Here is a 15,879-nt window from a genome sequence, read left to right on the forward strand (position 1 = left end):
GATGATGATTGGCAACAACAGCTTTAGCCGCTAGAGGCAGCGGCGGCGACTAATAATTACGCGACTGTGTCGGAACGGCGAACCGGATTACGTGGCCGACGACGACAGCAATGCCGCACAATATACATATATAATCTATCGATGTCGATATCGACTATAACGAGATTGTCGAATATACTGTAAACAGTTATTGTAAAAAATATAATATTATCATTTAATGTGGATGCATGGCCCCCGTTATCGCTGAGTGATTCACGACAATCGTGCATTTAAAGAGTTTTTTGAATTAGTATAAATTTTATGTTTGTTTTACGCCTGAATAAAAGTGTTTCCTACTAATAAACCCGAGTCTATAAGTTATTATTTCAGTCATTTATACGTTCTTACCTTTGATAGGAACAGGCCCATTGGCGGAAATCCGGGGGGCTTGAGGGGGCTTAGCCCCCCTCCCCCCAAAAAGCCCACCGAGCCCCCTAAAACATTCTTGCAAACATAAAAATTTTGTAGTTTCATTTTCATATATTATATTCTTAAAAAACAAGAAATATAACACATAATAAATTTTATATTATAAATTTGTTTGTATAATATTTTACATAATATTTTATACGAAAATTAAAATTATAAGTTGGAACGCTGTCCTATAGTGATTTGTTTTATCGTCTGTCAAATTAAACAAAATATAGAAAATTATATTAATTTTGAAATACAATATATAATAATTTTTTTACAGTTAAAAAAATAGTTTTTTGCTGGATTTACATTTAGCGTGGTAGATTACCGAAACTGAAGAACGGATGTTGTTATTTGGGGTCTTGTTAAATTCACATTGTCTAGAAGAAGTGCTGTGAAGATTTTCAGAACTTTATCTTCAATCGTTGACTTACTACAATTGCTATAAAGCTTAAAAACATAAAAAAACGCACAACAAAATGTGTTTTAATTTTGTTTTGAAACACTGTAGTGAATTAATTATAAAAATTATAATAATATTAATATATTATATTTTTAAATTTTAAATTTTAAATATAAAAAAAAATAATTGGACAGTAATTTTATATTTTCGTTCAGTTTTTCAGTAAAATTTTTTCCAATGGTAAATTCCAAATTTTTTTAGAATTATTTATGAGGGGGTTTGGGGGGCGCAGCCTCCTTGGTTTTTGAGAAAAATCGTAGTCCCCCAACTTTTTCAATGGATTTCCGCCTATGGGAACAGCGCTGGGATATACGTACTATGTGCCAATGAAGTTTTAATGAAACTGAATAGTGCCAAAGTATTTAGGTGTATGTAATCTTTGAGTTATTCCAGCCGATTAGGGACGAACGTAAAAATTGACAAGCGCTAAGCGCATACCATTGTACAACTCACGAGTTAACAGTGCTATTCTAAATTATTTTAAAGAGTGTCATTAGCTAGACAGCTAGAGTGTACGAAGGTAAAGCGCATAGTAGATTTAATTGTGTGTCGCTTATAATAGGGTGATACCACAAAGGTGGGGCCTAACGGGGTTACTTATCCACAGTCGGAGATGTTTTTGATGTGTGTTCCCTGGTACCTCAATAACCTTGTCATCTTTTTCATTAACCTAACCCGGAGCGAGTTATTTTTTTTTACGTTTAACTTGGTTAAAGTAAAAAAAATATTTTTGTGTGGTGTTTAGGGTGCAAGAGTAGCCCAGATCGCAATTTTGTAGTGTATACCGATTAAGTAACATAAACACCTTCGATTTTTTTGTCTTACTGACAAGACAGTACCTACTTATTGTACCGCGTCAGCGCGAGTACAGTTATGCTTACCGTACCATCTACACTCTACACGTATACAGCAAGGTGAGAAACCTTTTGTAATAAATAATAATATACTATATTTGTATTAATATTGTAATTGTAGGTTAGAATTTAGTTTTTATATATAGGTATTTTAGCAATCAAATAAATTGTTTAGTTTAATTTTCAATCATTTAAATTTTATTTTATTAACTTAACTAAATTTTAAAATTTAATTTTTTAATAATCAAATAGTGAACAGTGACGTAGTATTAAGCTTAAGTATATTATTCAAAAATTGTTTCAAAATCTTATTGTGATATGAATGACGAAGATTCTATAGTTTTAGGTTCAAAGATAACTAAATTAACAGATAATTATTTACATAAAAAACAGAACTTATTGAATCATGCAAATCCAAACAATTAATTAGTGTAGGAACCGTTGACAATTTAAGGGCTAGATTATTTAGATATTATAAAGGGATCATAGAATTAAACGACATCGAAGAAACCTTAACCGAACAATAAAAACATGAAATTAAAAAAGATTCAATTAAAAACAAAATTGATATTAAAGAATTACTTGCAGAAAGTAATTTGAGTGATTCAAGCCCCGAAATAAGTAATAGCGCTAGGAATAGATCAAATATAGGTAATTAATAACGAAATAACAAATATAACTAACGATTTAGAAAATAACGCAAATAAATTAATAACTTAGGCAGATACAATTTTAAATTTTTAAACACTAGATAGCAATAATTTACATCAAAATAATTTAGAGCAACTTATAACAATATTATCGTAATTTAATAAATATGGAACCTAACCATAAAAATCACATATACGAAGATATCGAGAGTCCAAATAAATCACATTCAAATTTAAATACTACCTTCTCTAATAACTCAAAATTTGTAATAAAAAACACCAGAAAAAGTATTAATATAGCAAATAAAAATTCGAACAATATTAGAATGGATCAAAATAAAATGCTGATTAAACCAGATAGTTTTTTCGGTCAAGGAGATATAAAAACTTGTATTATACAATACGAAAAAGTAGATCAAATAAACAATTGGGACGTATATGAAAAAATAAAATGTTTATCAATATATTTAAAAAATACAGCTAACAAATCTTTAGAAAATTTAGAAAATAAAGAGGGAAACTGGTCATGGGAAAATTTAAAAAGCGAGTTTATAAACGAATTGCAACCTATAGGATATTCAATTATTTTAAAAGATAATTAGAAAATAGGAAACAAAATGATTTAGTGTCAATTTTGAGCTTTGTTACATAAATAGAATATTTGTGCAGCCAAGTAGGGTAATCGGTCAAAAAGTCCGTTTTAAAAAAAGTTGGACAAAAAGTCCGGATTCAGTTTTTATAGTCGGACAAAAAGTCCGAAAATACAAAATATTTTATATAATTAAAATTTAAAAATGTTTGTAGACATTATATATTATATACACATTATATTATTATATTTTTTTTCTATTTTCTTATTTTCGTTTATAATTATACAATTTATTACAACATATTAGAACAACAATATCAACATTTATTTTTAACTAAATACATTTTAACAAACAGTTAATTTTTTTTTATTTATAAACACGTCAATCTAAACTAAACTAAAAAAAAAATAGTATATCATAATCTAGTGGATTTCCGTTATATTTTTGTTAGTTGTACAAAAATATATTAATATATGTACATTTTTAAATTTTTAAAATAAATATTAATTAGGTATATAAAAATATAAAATATTTTGTATTTTGTACTTTTTGTCTGAAACTAAAAATGTGCTCGGACTTTTTGTCCGACTATAAAAATTGAATCCAGACTTTTTGTCCAACTTTTTTTAAAGCGGACTTTTCGTCCGTGATTTGCCAAGTAGATAGATATATGAAAGAGGAAGACATTTGTGTTAACATACTAAAAGGAATAATGTTTTATGTAAACTATTATTTATATACTTAACTAGTTGAGTATTACTAAAATTCTAAATGTTCAACTATACGTTATTACTTATTATATTCTGTATAATATTTTTTTTTTCGTAGTTTCAACAGTTATGTTTATGTTTAATATTATTTTTGATAAATAAAAGGAAACAATTCTTTGTATGATAATATATACACCTCGACATATTATGATTATCATATACTCGTATGTTTGCTTATTTTCCATTAATTTTACAATCATAACTATTTTTAAATAAAATCCATTTGAAAAACAATTCTATTTTTTGTATTTGTTACATATATGGAATCTTTATATACCTACTATAATCTTATATAGATACAGGTTATAATAAATAATAATAATAAGATCGATAATATTATGTCCCTAATTTCTTATTTGTGTCCAAAATAAACATTATAATATTTTAATATTCTTAACATATTACACATTACACAAGATGCTTACTAAAAATGTAAATAAACGACAACGTCGCTCAAAAATCGTTTCCAATCGTTTGAATATAAGGTACAAAATATTACCGATAATCGTTCTCAATCGTGTTAGGTAGTAAAAAAATACAACATTCTCAATCGTATAACACCGCTTAAAATAGTATCTATGTTATACTATAATAGTTATAGTTGAGCATTGAGCTTGCTATGTATTATAGGTGTGTTACCTATATGTGTTTAGATAAAGTTTATAAAGCGAACAACATAACAGTAACTGTATTGACCAAACATTTTTATTATTATTATGCATATCCTGAAATAATAGGAAAATAATGGAAACCAAGTCCAAAAGTTAATATTATCAACAATACGTCTGTCTTTTTTATAAAATACATACTTATGTTATCGATATCGGGTATATTTAATATAATTTATGTAGGTATATACAATGGTATATACAATGTGCAATATTATCGTATGTATAATGTTTTTACTATATTCTATTATTTGTCAATAAATATCGCATCTAATGCTGGATTTAGGAATGTATTATGTAGAGGCTCTGGTCCCATCCTTAGATCTTTAGCAATGGCTATTATTTTTCAATTTCACGTAATAATAATATATTAAAATTTACTGCAAAAAAATATTTTATTGTAAAGTATTGTTGACAAATGTTTATTATATTAAAATAACTAATTCAAAAATAAATAATATAATAAAAGTAGTTAGTTATGTTAAATTATAATTATATTATATTAATACTCTTTGCAATTTCGTTTCTTAATAGAGTAGCTTAATATTATGATTCATCTGCGTATGGTGTTATGAATTATGATTAAATAATACATTTATCATTTATGTTTATGTTATAAAATAAAATATACAAAAATAAACATAAAATATTGAACTAAGGTATTATCGAGGTATAAATTTGGAAAACTAAATTAGTAAAATTCTTACTAGTCTATATTGTGAATGACTACTATTTAAGTACTTTAATTCTTGATTCTATTTTATAAATTTGTTTGTTTAAAAAGAATAGTATTAAATAAAAGTAACTATATAGTGTCCAGTATACTGGTAAGTATCATAGCTACTAAGGCGATTAATTATTGATTTTTTAGTTGTTTATGCTGTTTAAATCATTTGTTTTGAACAAAACCATGTTTGATTAATTTAAATGTTTTAAACACGAGTTTAAAACAAAATATTTTAAACATCTCAACCCAAATCAAAACTAGCTGCTACTAAATAATATTTTAGAAAAAATGAATTATTACTTGTTTTGTTTTGATGTTGAACAAAAACCTGATCTTTTGACAATTCGTAGTACAATACATTAATCGATTAATTCGTATCTCTGGGTCATTTTTTTTTTATTATTTAGAAAATCCTTTACAATGTACAAAATACCAAAAGTAAAGGTTATGAAAACAAAATATAAATTAATCAAAGTAGGTACTTACATAAATCATCACCTCATTTTCTTTTATTATTAGAACGATTTTGATTTTTTTAGATAAGAAAAATGTATATTTGTAGTATTTACGCATCTTTTTTCCTTTTAACTTTCATTTTTGAGATTTTAAATGTTCAAACGCTGTTCTTGTTTTCTTTGAGAGACGAGTAAATACAGTAAGTATTAAATAACAAACTCGATTTCACACGAATGCGGAATGACACTGCCGATTTTCGACTATAGTTAACCAAATGACGATGGACAATCGTTACGAATATTCCGATAACGTGTAGGTACAATTCCGGTGCGTACGAATTGCGTCCCGTATAAAAAGATATAAAAAGGTATAATACTAATTGCGTCCCCAGTACCTATGATATCTAAAATGTATAAAGGCGAAATTATTGATTATTATAAATTATTTTAGTATTTCCGATTTAATAACGCATTTTGTCTGAATGTAGTAAAATTAATATCATATTTTCTCCAAAAAAAGTGTTTGCTGATTTTGAAAAGCAATACATTTAACTATTTTATCAGTTTGGCCTTCAATAACTTTAAAAGGATGTCGTTTTCATTTGGGGCAAAGTTGGTATAGGAAAATACAATCGATTGGCCTAGGTTCTGAATATAAAATTTAATATAATTTAATATAATCAAAAAGCTTAGAAAATTTAATACAAAGTCCCTCAAAAATTTCTTTTACAACTACCTATTAAAAAATATTAGATTATTAAATAACGCGATTTATCTTAATGAGTATTTATAGAGATAAAATTTGTCAAAATCACAAAAACGTATTGTACATTATATCAATTTGTACAGCAAAGGCTTGAACATTTAACATAGGTTCCTTATATAAATAATTCATGCTGAAATCAAAAAGTCTACAAAATATTTAAATAGAATTTTCCTTCATAGACATTTGAAGTTAAAATCTTAACAAACTTAGGTATTTAAACGAAAAATAACGAATTTTGTAGCTTTATTGTAATTTGAAAATATTATTCGCTGGGACATGAAATTTATATACCAGTCATATCGTATAGGTAAGTTATACGTTAAATATAGTTATTGGCTATTGCAGGAATATGTGTATCTCACAAATGCCTGAGTATTATCGGACAGTAATATTCAACAATAGTGAGAAATGAGAATCCAATAACAACTACGGATCGCGCATACTATACACGCACGACGCACAGAGCACAGCATGATGATGTTAATATTTTATTGGGAACCTATTTCAAGACCCCAAAATATAGAATATAGATGATACACGATTATTGCGGACGGTTACAGTATGATGATTGATGACAATACTATATGGATCCTCGAAAACTGCACGTTTTCTGACAACTGTTTCCAAACTTATAATTTATAAATATAAATATATAATACTCCGATAGGTAAATATAGGTAATGTGATAATTCTGACCTCTTTAAAAATGAGTATTAATGTGTATTATTAATAAAACGAGTTATAATGATTATAAAAAATTACAAAAACATATTACAATTTATAGTTATCATTATACAGACGAGAAAAAATACAAAATTAAATGTATACTTATACATTAAGCACTTTCTATTTTACTTTATACGACATATCTAATACTATAAATAGTGTATAAATAGTTTTTGATTTAGACAATTTTTTTGTAATCGTATTATTCTAGACTATATAGAAATACGACGTCGATGTTGTTATTCATTTTAATTATCACTTATCATAATTTATTTGTATTTGTATTATTATTATTAATAATAATATTGTATAGTCCACGGTTTAAGATACCTATATGTATACTATTATCGTACTACCCATCTAAAAGACTCTAACCGGTGAAGGTCTAGGCGTCCGGACACCCCTTCACTCGACATTTTTAAAAGTAGAAACATTTTAGTGGTGAGTATAAGGTATAATATATAGGGTGGTAATATGTAAGTATCTATATTAAAAATGTTGGACCCTCTGAAACTTGCCTACCTATCGCATAATCTTAAACCGTGGCGTAGTAGCTGCGCTGCTCACACGAGAAATCGGAGTTTATGAAGACGTTATTAATTTTGTCAAAATAAATAAAGTATTTACTACAATTAAAGATGCATCAATAAGCAACAGTCAGTGATCAACTAATAATAATAAATTAATTAATAGCAAAAAGATACCAACGTACTTATCAAAAATAATCTATATTATAATTAATAATTATATCGTGAAAGTGTATGGAAATATCGAAAATAAAAAGCCAACGGCACGTAGTGTTCCTAAGCGGTCACCCATCCAAGTACTAACTACGCCCGACGTTGCTTAACTTTAGTGATCGGACGAGAACTGGTGTATTCAACGTGGTATGGTCGTTGGCGGTGGAGGATGCTTTCTAAAATAATATAGGTATAACATATTAACATACGTAGTAAATTAATAATTTGATAAAACGCAATTATAATAATATAATTACGACATATTTTATAATTTAATGATAATTTTCAATCCTTTAACCACACGCTCACTAGGTTTTAGAAATGCAAAGTTTTTACATTAGAGAAACACAATAATAGTCAAATGTATTTTTTATTGTATACTACTGTATGAATCCACATTCTATGTGTTTTTGGCTATGTATTTTTTAATTTACATAAAAATGATTATTTTTTTTTTGTTGAGTAGGTATACTTGGTGAAATAAAGTCACCTAATATACATAATTTCCCTTAAAGCATACAAACAATATTTTATTTTATTTATTATTGGACAATGGTTTCTAACAATTTATATGTATTTTTTAATAAGAAAATTATGGTAATTTTCTAGCCAAAAGAATAGGTACTTATAATATAATGCAGGCTCTTAAGATTATAAATCAATGTAAATATTTTATATGCGGACAATGGTCGTCATACTTGATGTATAGGTAATACTATATGTATGAGCATAAATAGGCTCCAATTTATTAAGTAATTGTTTATTTAATTCCTTTGAAATTTGAATCAATTATTATTTAATAATAAAATGTTGTAATTGTTGTAGAAAATACTGTTTTTAAAACCTATTACCTAATTTAGCCAATTTAGGTATAAAATAATATTTTGAGTACTTAGAAACTTTTAATAATAAATGTTGTCAACTACGAACCCATTTTTATGCAAATATTTGTTTTGTTTTGTTGATTATAGTTAAATAAAAAGAACTAAAATCTAGATAACGCATAAATATGTCCTTAAAAATCAAAAAGTTAAAATATGCTAAATACAATTTCGGATTAAAATTCTTTGTTTTCCTAATGGTATGAACCTACTACTGAAACATAGATACTACAAATTGTAGTTTATAATATTTATAGACTTGTAGTAATATTACTGTTGCGCAAGGGCACCGGACAGTCTATCTACTCTCGTACCTATGGAATAGTCCCTTCAATACTGTAATGATATAATATATAATATATCATTATTAATTAATTAATTATATGTAATTTAATTTAAAATTTACATTTAGGATTAAGTAGATAAATAATAATATACTTTGTAAGATGATACAATCTATGCCCTGTTTAATGGCATAGACAACATCCCACAATTTCTCATATAAATGCACAAAACACACTAAATAAGGCGCTCAGTCGTATACACCCGATCTATATCTTGTAACTTTTCATATAATATACTTAGTTTGTTAAATTAAAATATTGTTCACAATTCACTTTTGTATTTCATTAATTCATAATTCCTTCAAAACTCGAGAGGTTCAGTTTAAACAATAAGATTTGCAAGATTTAAGGTAATACGTATATCTATATTTAACATAATATATTATACTCTACGCATAATCATATACCTACACATATTTTTTACATAAAAGGAAAACTCTCTTATTCACACCCAGAATTAAATGTATACGTTAATAAATAAATAATATATATATAAAGTAATGAGCTAAGAATATCAATCTAAATACCATTTATTAATTTTTATGTACTAATATTAAAATAGAACTATATAGGTACCATATTTTTAACTCATTACAATATATAATTTAAATAATATTAACCATGTATTTTATCTTATTTTCAAGGGAGGCACTGCCTCCCTTCCATGGCCTCCTCGGTAAAACCGCCACTGATTCGGACGATAAACCGATCATAAAATTGTTAATCCGTGGACTGCCGCAGACTGCGTCGTACAACTTGGCAACATAAAACATTACACTAGAAATCGTGTAACGTGTTGCGAAAAAAAGGAAAATCGTTCGCAATCGTGTTTCACCCCGATCATCGGTATAAAAACGGGCGTGAAGTTAGGTGACCAAAGCTAGACGACTGTTTTTCGTACTAGTCTTGCCAGACGTTTATATTTATATCGTAAACTAACCACGAGACAGCGCCGCGATAATCACCCGTAAAAATCAAATTTGCAAAAACCTCATAGATAGCTTATTATCAAGTAGGTGTACTCGGCGCCCCTAAGGCCCAGACGAGTGTTTTACCGTCTGACACGAATCGGTTATCCGGGCGTGGTTTTTATTTCTATTCGCCGAATTCCGAAAAGAGTCTAAGCACTTGACCTAGATATTCGGAAAGCCAGAAAAATGTAGGTACTATCCGATAGGAAAATCAAAAAAAAAAACCTCACAGACCGACATTGCGACCAAATAAAATTCCTAAACTTTCTTCCTGCATATGGGCATTATTGTTAGGTACCTACCTATCTACTATTTAAAACGTGTGCTGTGCTCTACGCTCTACAAATATAATATGATATAAGTATTAGGAAAAATACACATAAAAGCATATTATATAACAATCACTTTGAGATTTTACAAATACAAGTTTATTTAAATATATATATATATATATTAGGTAGGTATCTATCAATGTATAGTTACCATAGGGACATCGACTTAACGGCGGTACGTTCGTTTTCCAAATACTCACCGTCCTCGCAACGTACACACGAACACTCGCCTCGTGATAATATACATCCTATATATATATATTATTCGACAATAGAAGGTAGTGAATCTTTTTACATCGTCCATTGTAAACTCGTGCAGCCGCTGCAATCTACCTCTACACACGTCTTCAAAATATACAGTCCAACGTCGTATAATATTTTCGTCCATACAGCTGATATTGTCATATCGGCGACCGGTATTCGATGTTATATAGCGTATAATGTATATTATATTATTAGATTAGATGTTATTTGATTTACTCACGTATTATATTTTACATGTTTGAAAAAAGTGTATACACTACCGATTTGCACATGACGATAATATTATTAGGTATAACTGCTTGGTGGGTCGTAGTACCTATTACTTATTAGTTATTAGTGATGTATTTTCTTTGTTTTTTTTTTTTATTCTAACCGGTCCACGTAGACATTTTTTTTACTCCGATCGAATGCATTTAAATAACGTTTTATTTTTTCTGTTCTAAAAGTTCAAACAGATTTGTGTTTATTATTATTGTGGTATAAACTATAAATAGGTAGGTACCTACTGTGTAGGTAGGTATCTTCTAATTTATACTTTATCCTGTATAACACGCGCGTGTTGTCTCCGTCTTACATACCTACAAAGATACGTACAACTATAGCTAAATAAGTACCTGTTTAGCCATGTGTACAACAAATTTTCGTTTAGTAGTATTTGTTCTTCTTAGCTTTAATATTAGAGTAAATTTACCTATTATCATTTATCTTACTTCAAAGATAAGAATATTATCTAGGCCAGTCAGCACATAAGCGTTATTAATATTATAATTTTAAAATGAGTTATGAGCATTTTAAAGTTGTAATATTTTACATTGGTAAATAAGTATAATTCACTATTATTCACTTTAAAATAATAATATCAATAAAAATGTATGTGATGGTCTAGACTCTAGATAATTTAAGTATGATAATAGGTAAATTTACTCTAATATTAAAGCTAATACCATAAAATTGATTTTGTTGAACACAAATTTACCGTGTTTTAGGTGTATTATGTAAGACAGACATCACGTCATGTGAGTGTATGTAGTGTGATATTAAACAGTTATTAGTTAAACAGGAATTTTTAAAAAATAAATAAATAATTAGAGATTTGCTGGTACTAAGTTAAATTTGTATAACTTTATATGCACATAAACTGCTGGCATCTATTATTTGCTTGAAATTATGTTTGAGTAATTATAATAGCTCTATCAGTATATAATATAATATAATAAAATAACAAATAATAATAATAAAAAAAAAAAACATTAACTAATATTTTTTTTTACACGTATAGAAAAATGTTGACACGTAAAGAAGAATTATTTGTGAAGCCTTTTCAACAAAGATTATATCATCAGCACAAAGTCAAAGTGAGTGCCTTTAAATGGTCTTTATATTGAATTCCTACATAACATATTACATTAATATTAGGTTTATGTGTTTGCTATAATTTATCATGTATTTTCGATTCCATACTAGGTAGAACACTTCTTTACTATACTGTTTTTTTGAAAATAAACTTAATAGGTTTAGTGGTTTAACTTTTATATAATATAATACAAATCATTAATACTTTATTAATTATATTATTGATTACAATTTATTAATAATGTTCAATGTTTTAAAAGTAAATGGAAAGAAATACCCCTGGTATTACATATTATTTAGTCACAATTTTTTTTAACATGACCAATATTTCTAGGAATGGACAAATTGTAAAGGATTCCTAGACTTCCAGACCTTTCACACTATAATACTATATTAGTATAATCAATAATTTAAAATGCATAATTATATACTTTACTTTTTTTAATACCTATGAATTAAAGTTACAGTTAATAAAAAATATTGTAGATGATAATAATAAATAGGCTAACATGATTAAGAGCAATAAAAAATGTGTATCCAGATCATCATATCTACCATGACAAAATAAATTTATTTCTTATGGGGCAAGTACCAAATAATATTTTTAATAATTTTTGTATAGGTTGACACTTAGATACTTATATATACACTATACAGTTATGCCAAGGACCGGGTAGCATAAACAATCATAAATTGCATAACATTAATATGAATCAATTGTAAAGTAATGTGGTCTTTTAAATATTATTAAGTGGCCCATTACGTTTTAATTAAGCTTTAGTAAAACATAACTTAAGTTTTATTTTTTAATGCTTTCTGTGAATATTTCAGCTCAAATCAGCCACTGCGAGGGTGGATACAACACCACCACAGGAGTGGCAGCATATAGTACTGAAGACAAAGAAATACCAAAAGGAACGAGAGAGGTGTACACAAATATTATTGAACAACGGTATTCTGTGGCGACATTTGAGTGAAATAATGAGCACCAGACGAGTAGACAACCACTGGGATTATGAACAACCCAAGTAGGTCATTGATTTATTACCTACCTATAAATCCCTAACATTAAAAAAATACAAACTTATGCTCTGTGTTATGAAAACAAGAATATTGCTACTTATTATTCATAGATAGGGAGCTAGGTAAATACAATGGATAATTACTAGTGGTAATAGTAGGACTGTAGTAATAGTACATGATGTATAATACTAGTGCCTATATAACTGAGTTTTGTTTAACTTTTTAAAATTTAATGAAAAAATGCCAATATGACCTAAAGCTCAATGAAACCAGCATTTAATATTTCTTTTTTACAAGTATCACAAAAATAATAAATTATTTCTAGATGTTAAAATATTGTATAAGGTAAATTATATTAACAATTGTCATCCATGAGCATTTTTTTTTTTTATTATTATTATTAAAAATGTAGAAAATACTTTATAGCATTTAAAATTGTATATTTGTATCAACTGAGAATTAATCAATAGAAACATTACATTACATACTAAATAAGGTACTTATTTGACTATTTTGTAGATATTGGATAGTATAATTGTATGATAATACTATAATATATTTTATACATTTAGATTATAGGTATAATATTATATTTTATATCGAACAGCGATATTTTACATTCAGTATATTTACAACATATAAATTTCAGTTCCCAAGAAAAAAGATAAATCTTAAAATAAAATTTGTAATTTAGATCACGACAAAATAGAAAAGTATGATCATATATATTTTTTTTTTGAATTATCTTATTTCCTCCACAGTAAAAAACATAAAATCATAATGGGTAAAATAGTTTTTTATGGAGATGTACATAATATCAAAATAATTGTGGACTGACCTAACAAGTTTATTTAAATGGGACTAATCACTGGTAAAAAGAATGTTACGAGATAGTACAAAATATTAAATAGTGCTGAATTAAACAATGAGCAGTATTAATTGAAAATAATAATAGGGTAACACTCTTTACTTTTAAATACAATTAACATAAAATACATTTACATACAAGTGCACATTTTAATTAATTTGATTCGTTAGGTTTTTTCATAGAGTTAATTTATTTACAAAAAGTAATAACAAACTAACTGTTGATATTGAAGAATCGTCAGAGTCTGGTAAAGTACAAACTGAAGTAAAAAACGAAAGGTGCATTGCATGTAATCCAAATTTGTCAATTTCCAAGGTGAAAATAATTGTATACAGAACATAAATATATTAAGTTAATAATGATTTTGTGTCATGTTAACAATTAGACCAACATACCAGAGGAGAGAATACCATGGGATCCACCAAAAAAAAAATTATCGAAAAAATTACGGAGCTTATCCATTCATAATGATGGGGTAAATTATAAATTGTTTGAACTGAATATAAAAATATGTTTAAATGAAAATAATTTAATTTTGTCACAGGTTGTTAAAAATATGAAACATCAAGTATTGAACAAGTCTAGACAGAGCCAGATAAAAAGCACAGTTACAAAAAAAAAAATTGATAACAAGTTAAACATCAATAATAACATAATGATCGAAACAAACAATTATTTAAATTATATTGAAATAAACGAAGGTTCATTAGATCTTATCATAAAGTTTCCATCTGGGAGCAAAGTGTCAATGGTCGAAGGAAAAACAAAACGAGTACTTCAGCCTAATAATTGTCAATGTACAAGATGTCTTTGAATTATTACACATAGCATAGCACTTTAAATTCATATTATTATAATAAGTAAACTAGTATAGTTAAACATACAATATTGTCATGGTATTTTTTAATTTACACAAAATTGTAAATGTGAAGATAAAGCTAATTAACTTTTAATGCTCACTCAACAAATTTGCATATAAATAATAGGTTTGATATATTTTACATTTGAATTACATTTATTAACTGTGACTGGAAGTAAAATTATGTTTTAATGAAAAAAATTCTATAATACGTAGATTTAATAACAATACTAAATACATTAAAAAATTATCACGGATATAACATAATAGATGTACAATTAAAAAGGGTGAAATTGAGCTGAACATAACATAATGTGTATAAAAAAAAATTATCACTTAAAGTAGCAAACAAGTTCACAACTTTTAAACAGTCAATGCCATTAACATTAAAAGCACTATATGATCATAAATAAAACATCTATTAGCTCATAGTAAAAATAATCAAGTATAACCTGTTAAACAATTATATTTGACATCAATTTTTTCAAAGTATAAATTATTGAAACAAAAGTTATGCTACTTATATAGTGGCAATTTAAATATTCCACTGAAATGAGATTAAACTATTAAATTTCAAGATGCATAAAAATTGTAATTTAAGTTAAAATGTCAATATGATTAAGGAAAAAAAAATTAGCAAAATTAATACATTCCATATGCATTGAAAATAAAGTCAACTTTATGTACGATTATCTGAGGTTTTATTTTTATTTCTAAACAAGTGAATGGACTAAATAATAATACAAAAAATATTTCATGGTACAGTGCTTAACAGTTAATCAATTCCAATATTTAAATTTGACAATAATTTTATGTCAAGTAATTAATCAAATAAATAAACTTAGATTTAATGTGTGGTGTTAAAAGTATTTAAAATGTATAACATTTTAAATGAATAGTAAAATTCCAACAGCATTTATTTTAAATTTATTATTAAATTCATAGGAGCCAAAAGAACATAAAATATATTTTACTATGAAAAAAAATTGATCTATTAGATACATGAAATACTCAAAACTAAAATAAAATGGCCAACATCAATTTTATCGACAAATTGTGATCAATAAATTATTAACCACATAATGTACACAATATAAAATTGAAAAAATATTTTTATATATT

General features: G+C 26.6%; 1 protein-coding gene and 1 non-coding gene across 5 annotated transcripts; one reads left to right on the forward strand and one right to left on the reverse strand.

Annotated features, from left to right (window-relative positions):
- Positions 1-7,904: 7,904 nt before the first annotated feature.
- Positions 7,905-8,023, reverse strand: LOC132928094 (5S ribosomal RNA). Its single transcript, XR_009661971.1, has one exon. It is a non-coding gene; the product is annotated as a 5S ribosomal RNA (ribosomal RNA).
- Positions 8,024-9,415: 1,392 nt separating this feature from the next.
- On the forward strand, positions 9,416-14,958 carry LOC132924330 (uncharacterized). 4 transcript variants are annotated; one of them, XM_060988564.1, is made up of 6 exons: positions 10,684-10,806; positions 11,934-12,009; positions 12,839-13,035; positions 14,069-14,213; positions 14,284-14,373; positions 14,443-14,958. In XM_060988564.1, exons 2-6 carry the CDS (start codon positions 11,938-11,940, stop codon positions 14,710-14,712), a joined length of 774 nt encoding a protein of 257 aa, XP_060844547.1. In that variant the 5' UTR covers positions 10,684-10,806; positions 11,934-11,937; the 3' UTR covers positions 14,713-14,958. The 4 variants fall into 4 exon arrangements, with proteins under 4 accessions (XP_060844546.1, XP_060844547.1, XP_060844544.1 ...); XM_060988563.1 differs by lacking the exon at positions 10,684-10,806 and adding an exon at positions 9,416-9,437 and having other exon boundaries at positions 14,284-14,958; XM_060988561.1 differs by having other exon boundaries at positions 10,685-10,806; positions 14,284-14,958.
- The last annotated feature ends 921 nt before the right edge of the window (positions 14,959-15,879 follow it).

This window comes from Rhopalosiphum padi, chromosome 3 (genome assembly GCF_020882245.1).
Source record: "Rhopalosiphum padi isolate XX-2018 chromosome 3, ASM2088224v1, whole genome shotgun sequence".
NCBI classification, from domain to species: Eukaryota; Metazoa; Arthropoda; class Insecta; order Hemiptera; family Aphididae; genus Rhopalosiphum; species Rhopalosiphum padi.

What these genes read in the sequence shown, in the direction of transcription:
- LOC132924330 (XM_060988563.1), top strand. Translation starts at nt 11,938, where the DNA reads ATGTTGACACGTAAAGAAGAATTATTTGTGAAGCCTTTTCAACAAAGA. An exon ending in ATCATCAGCACAAAGTCAAA is followed by an intron (nt 12,010 to 12,838) that starts GTGAGTGCCTTT and finishes TGAATATTTCAG; the next exon opens with CTCAAATCAGCCACTGCGAG. An exon ending in TGGGATTATGAACAACCCAA is followed by an intron (nt 13,036 to 14,068) that starts GTAGGTCATTGA and finishes TTGATTCGTTAG; the next exon opens with GTTTTTTCATAGAGTTAATT.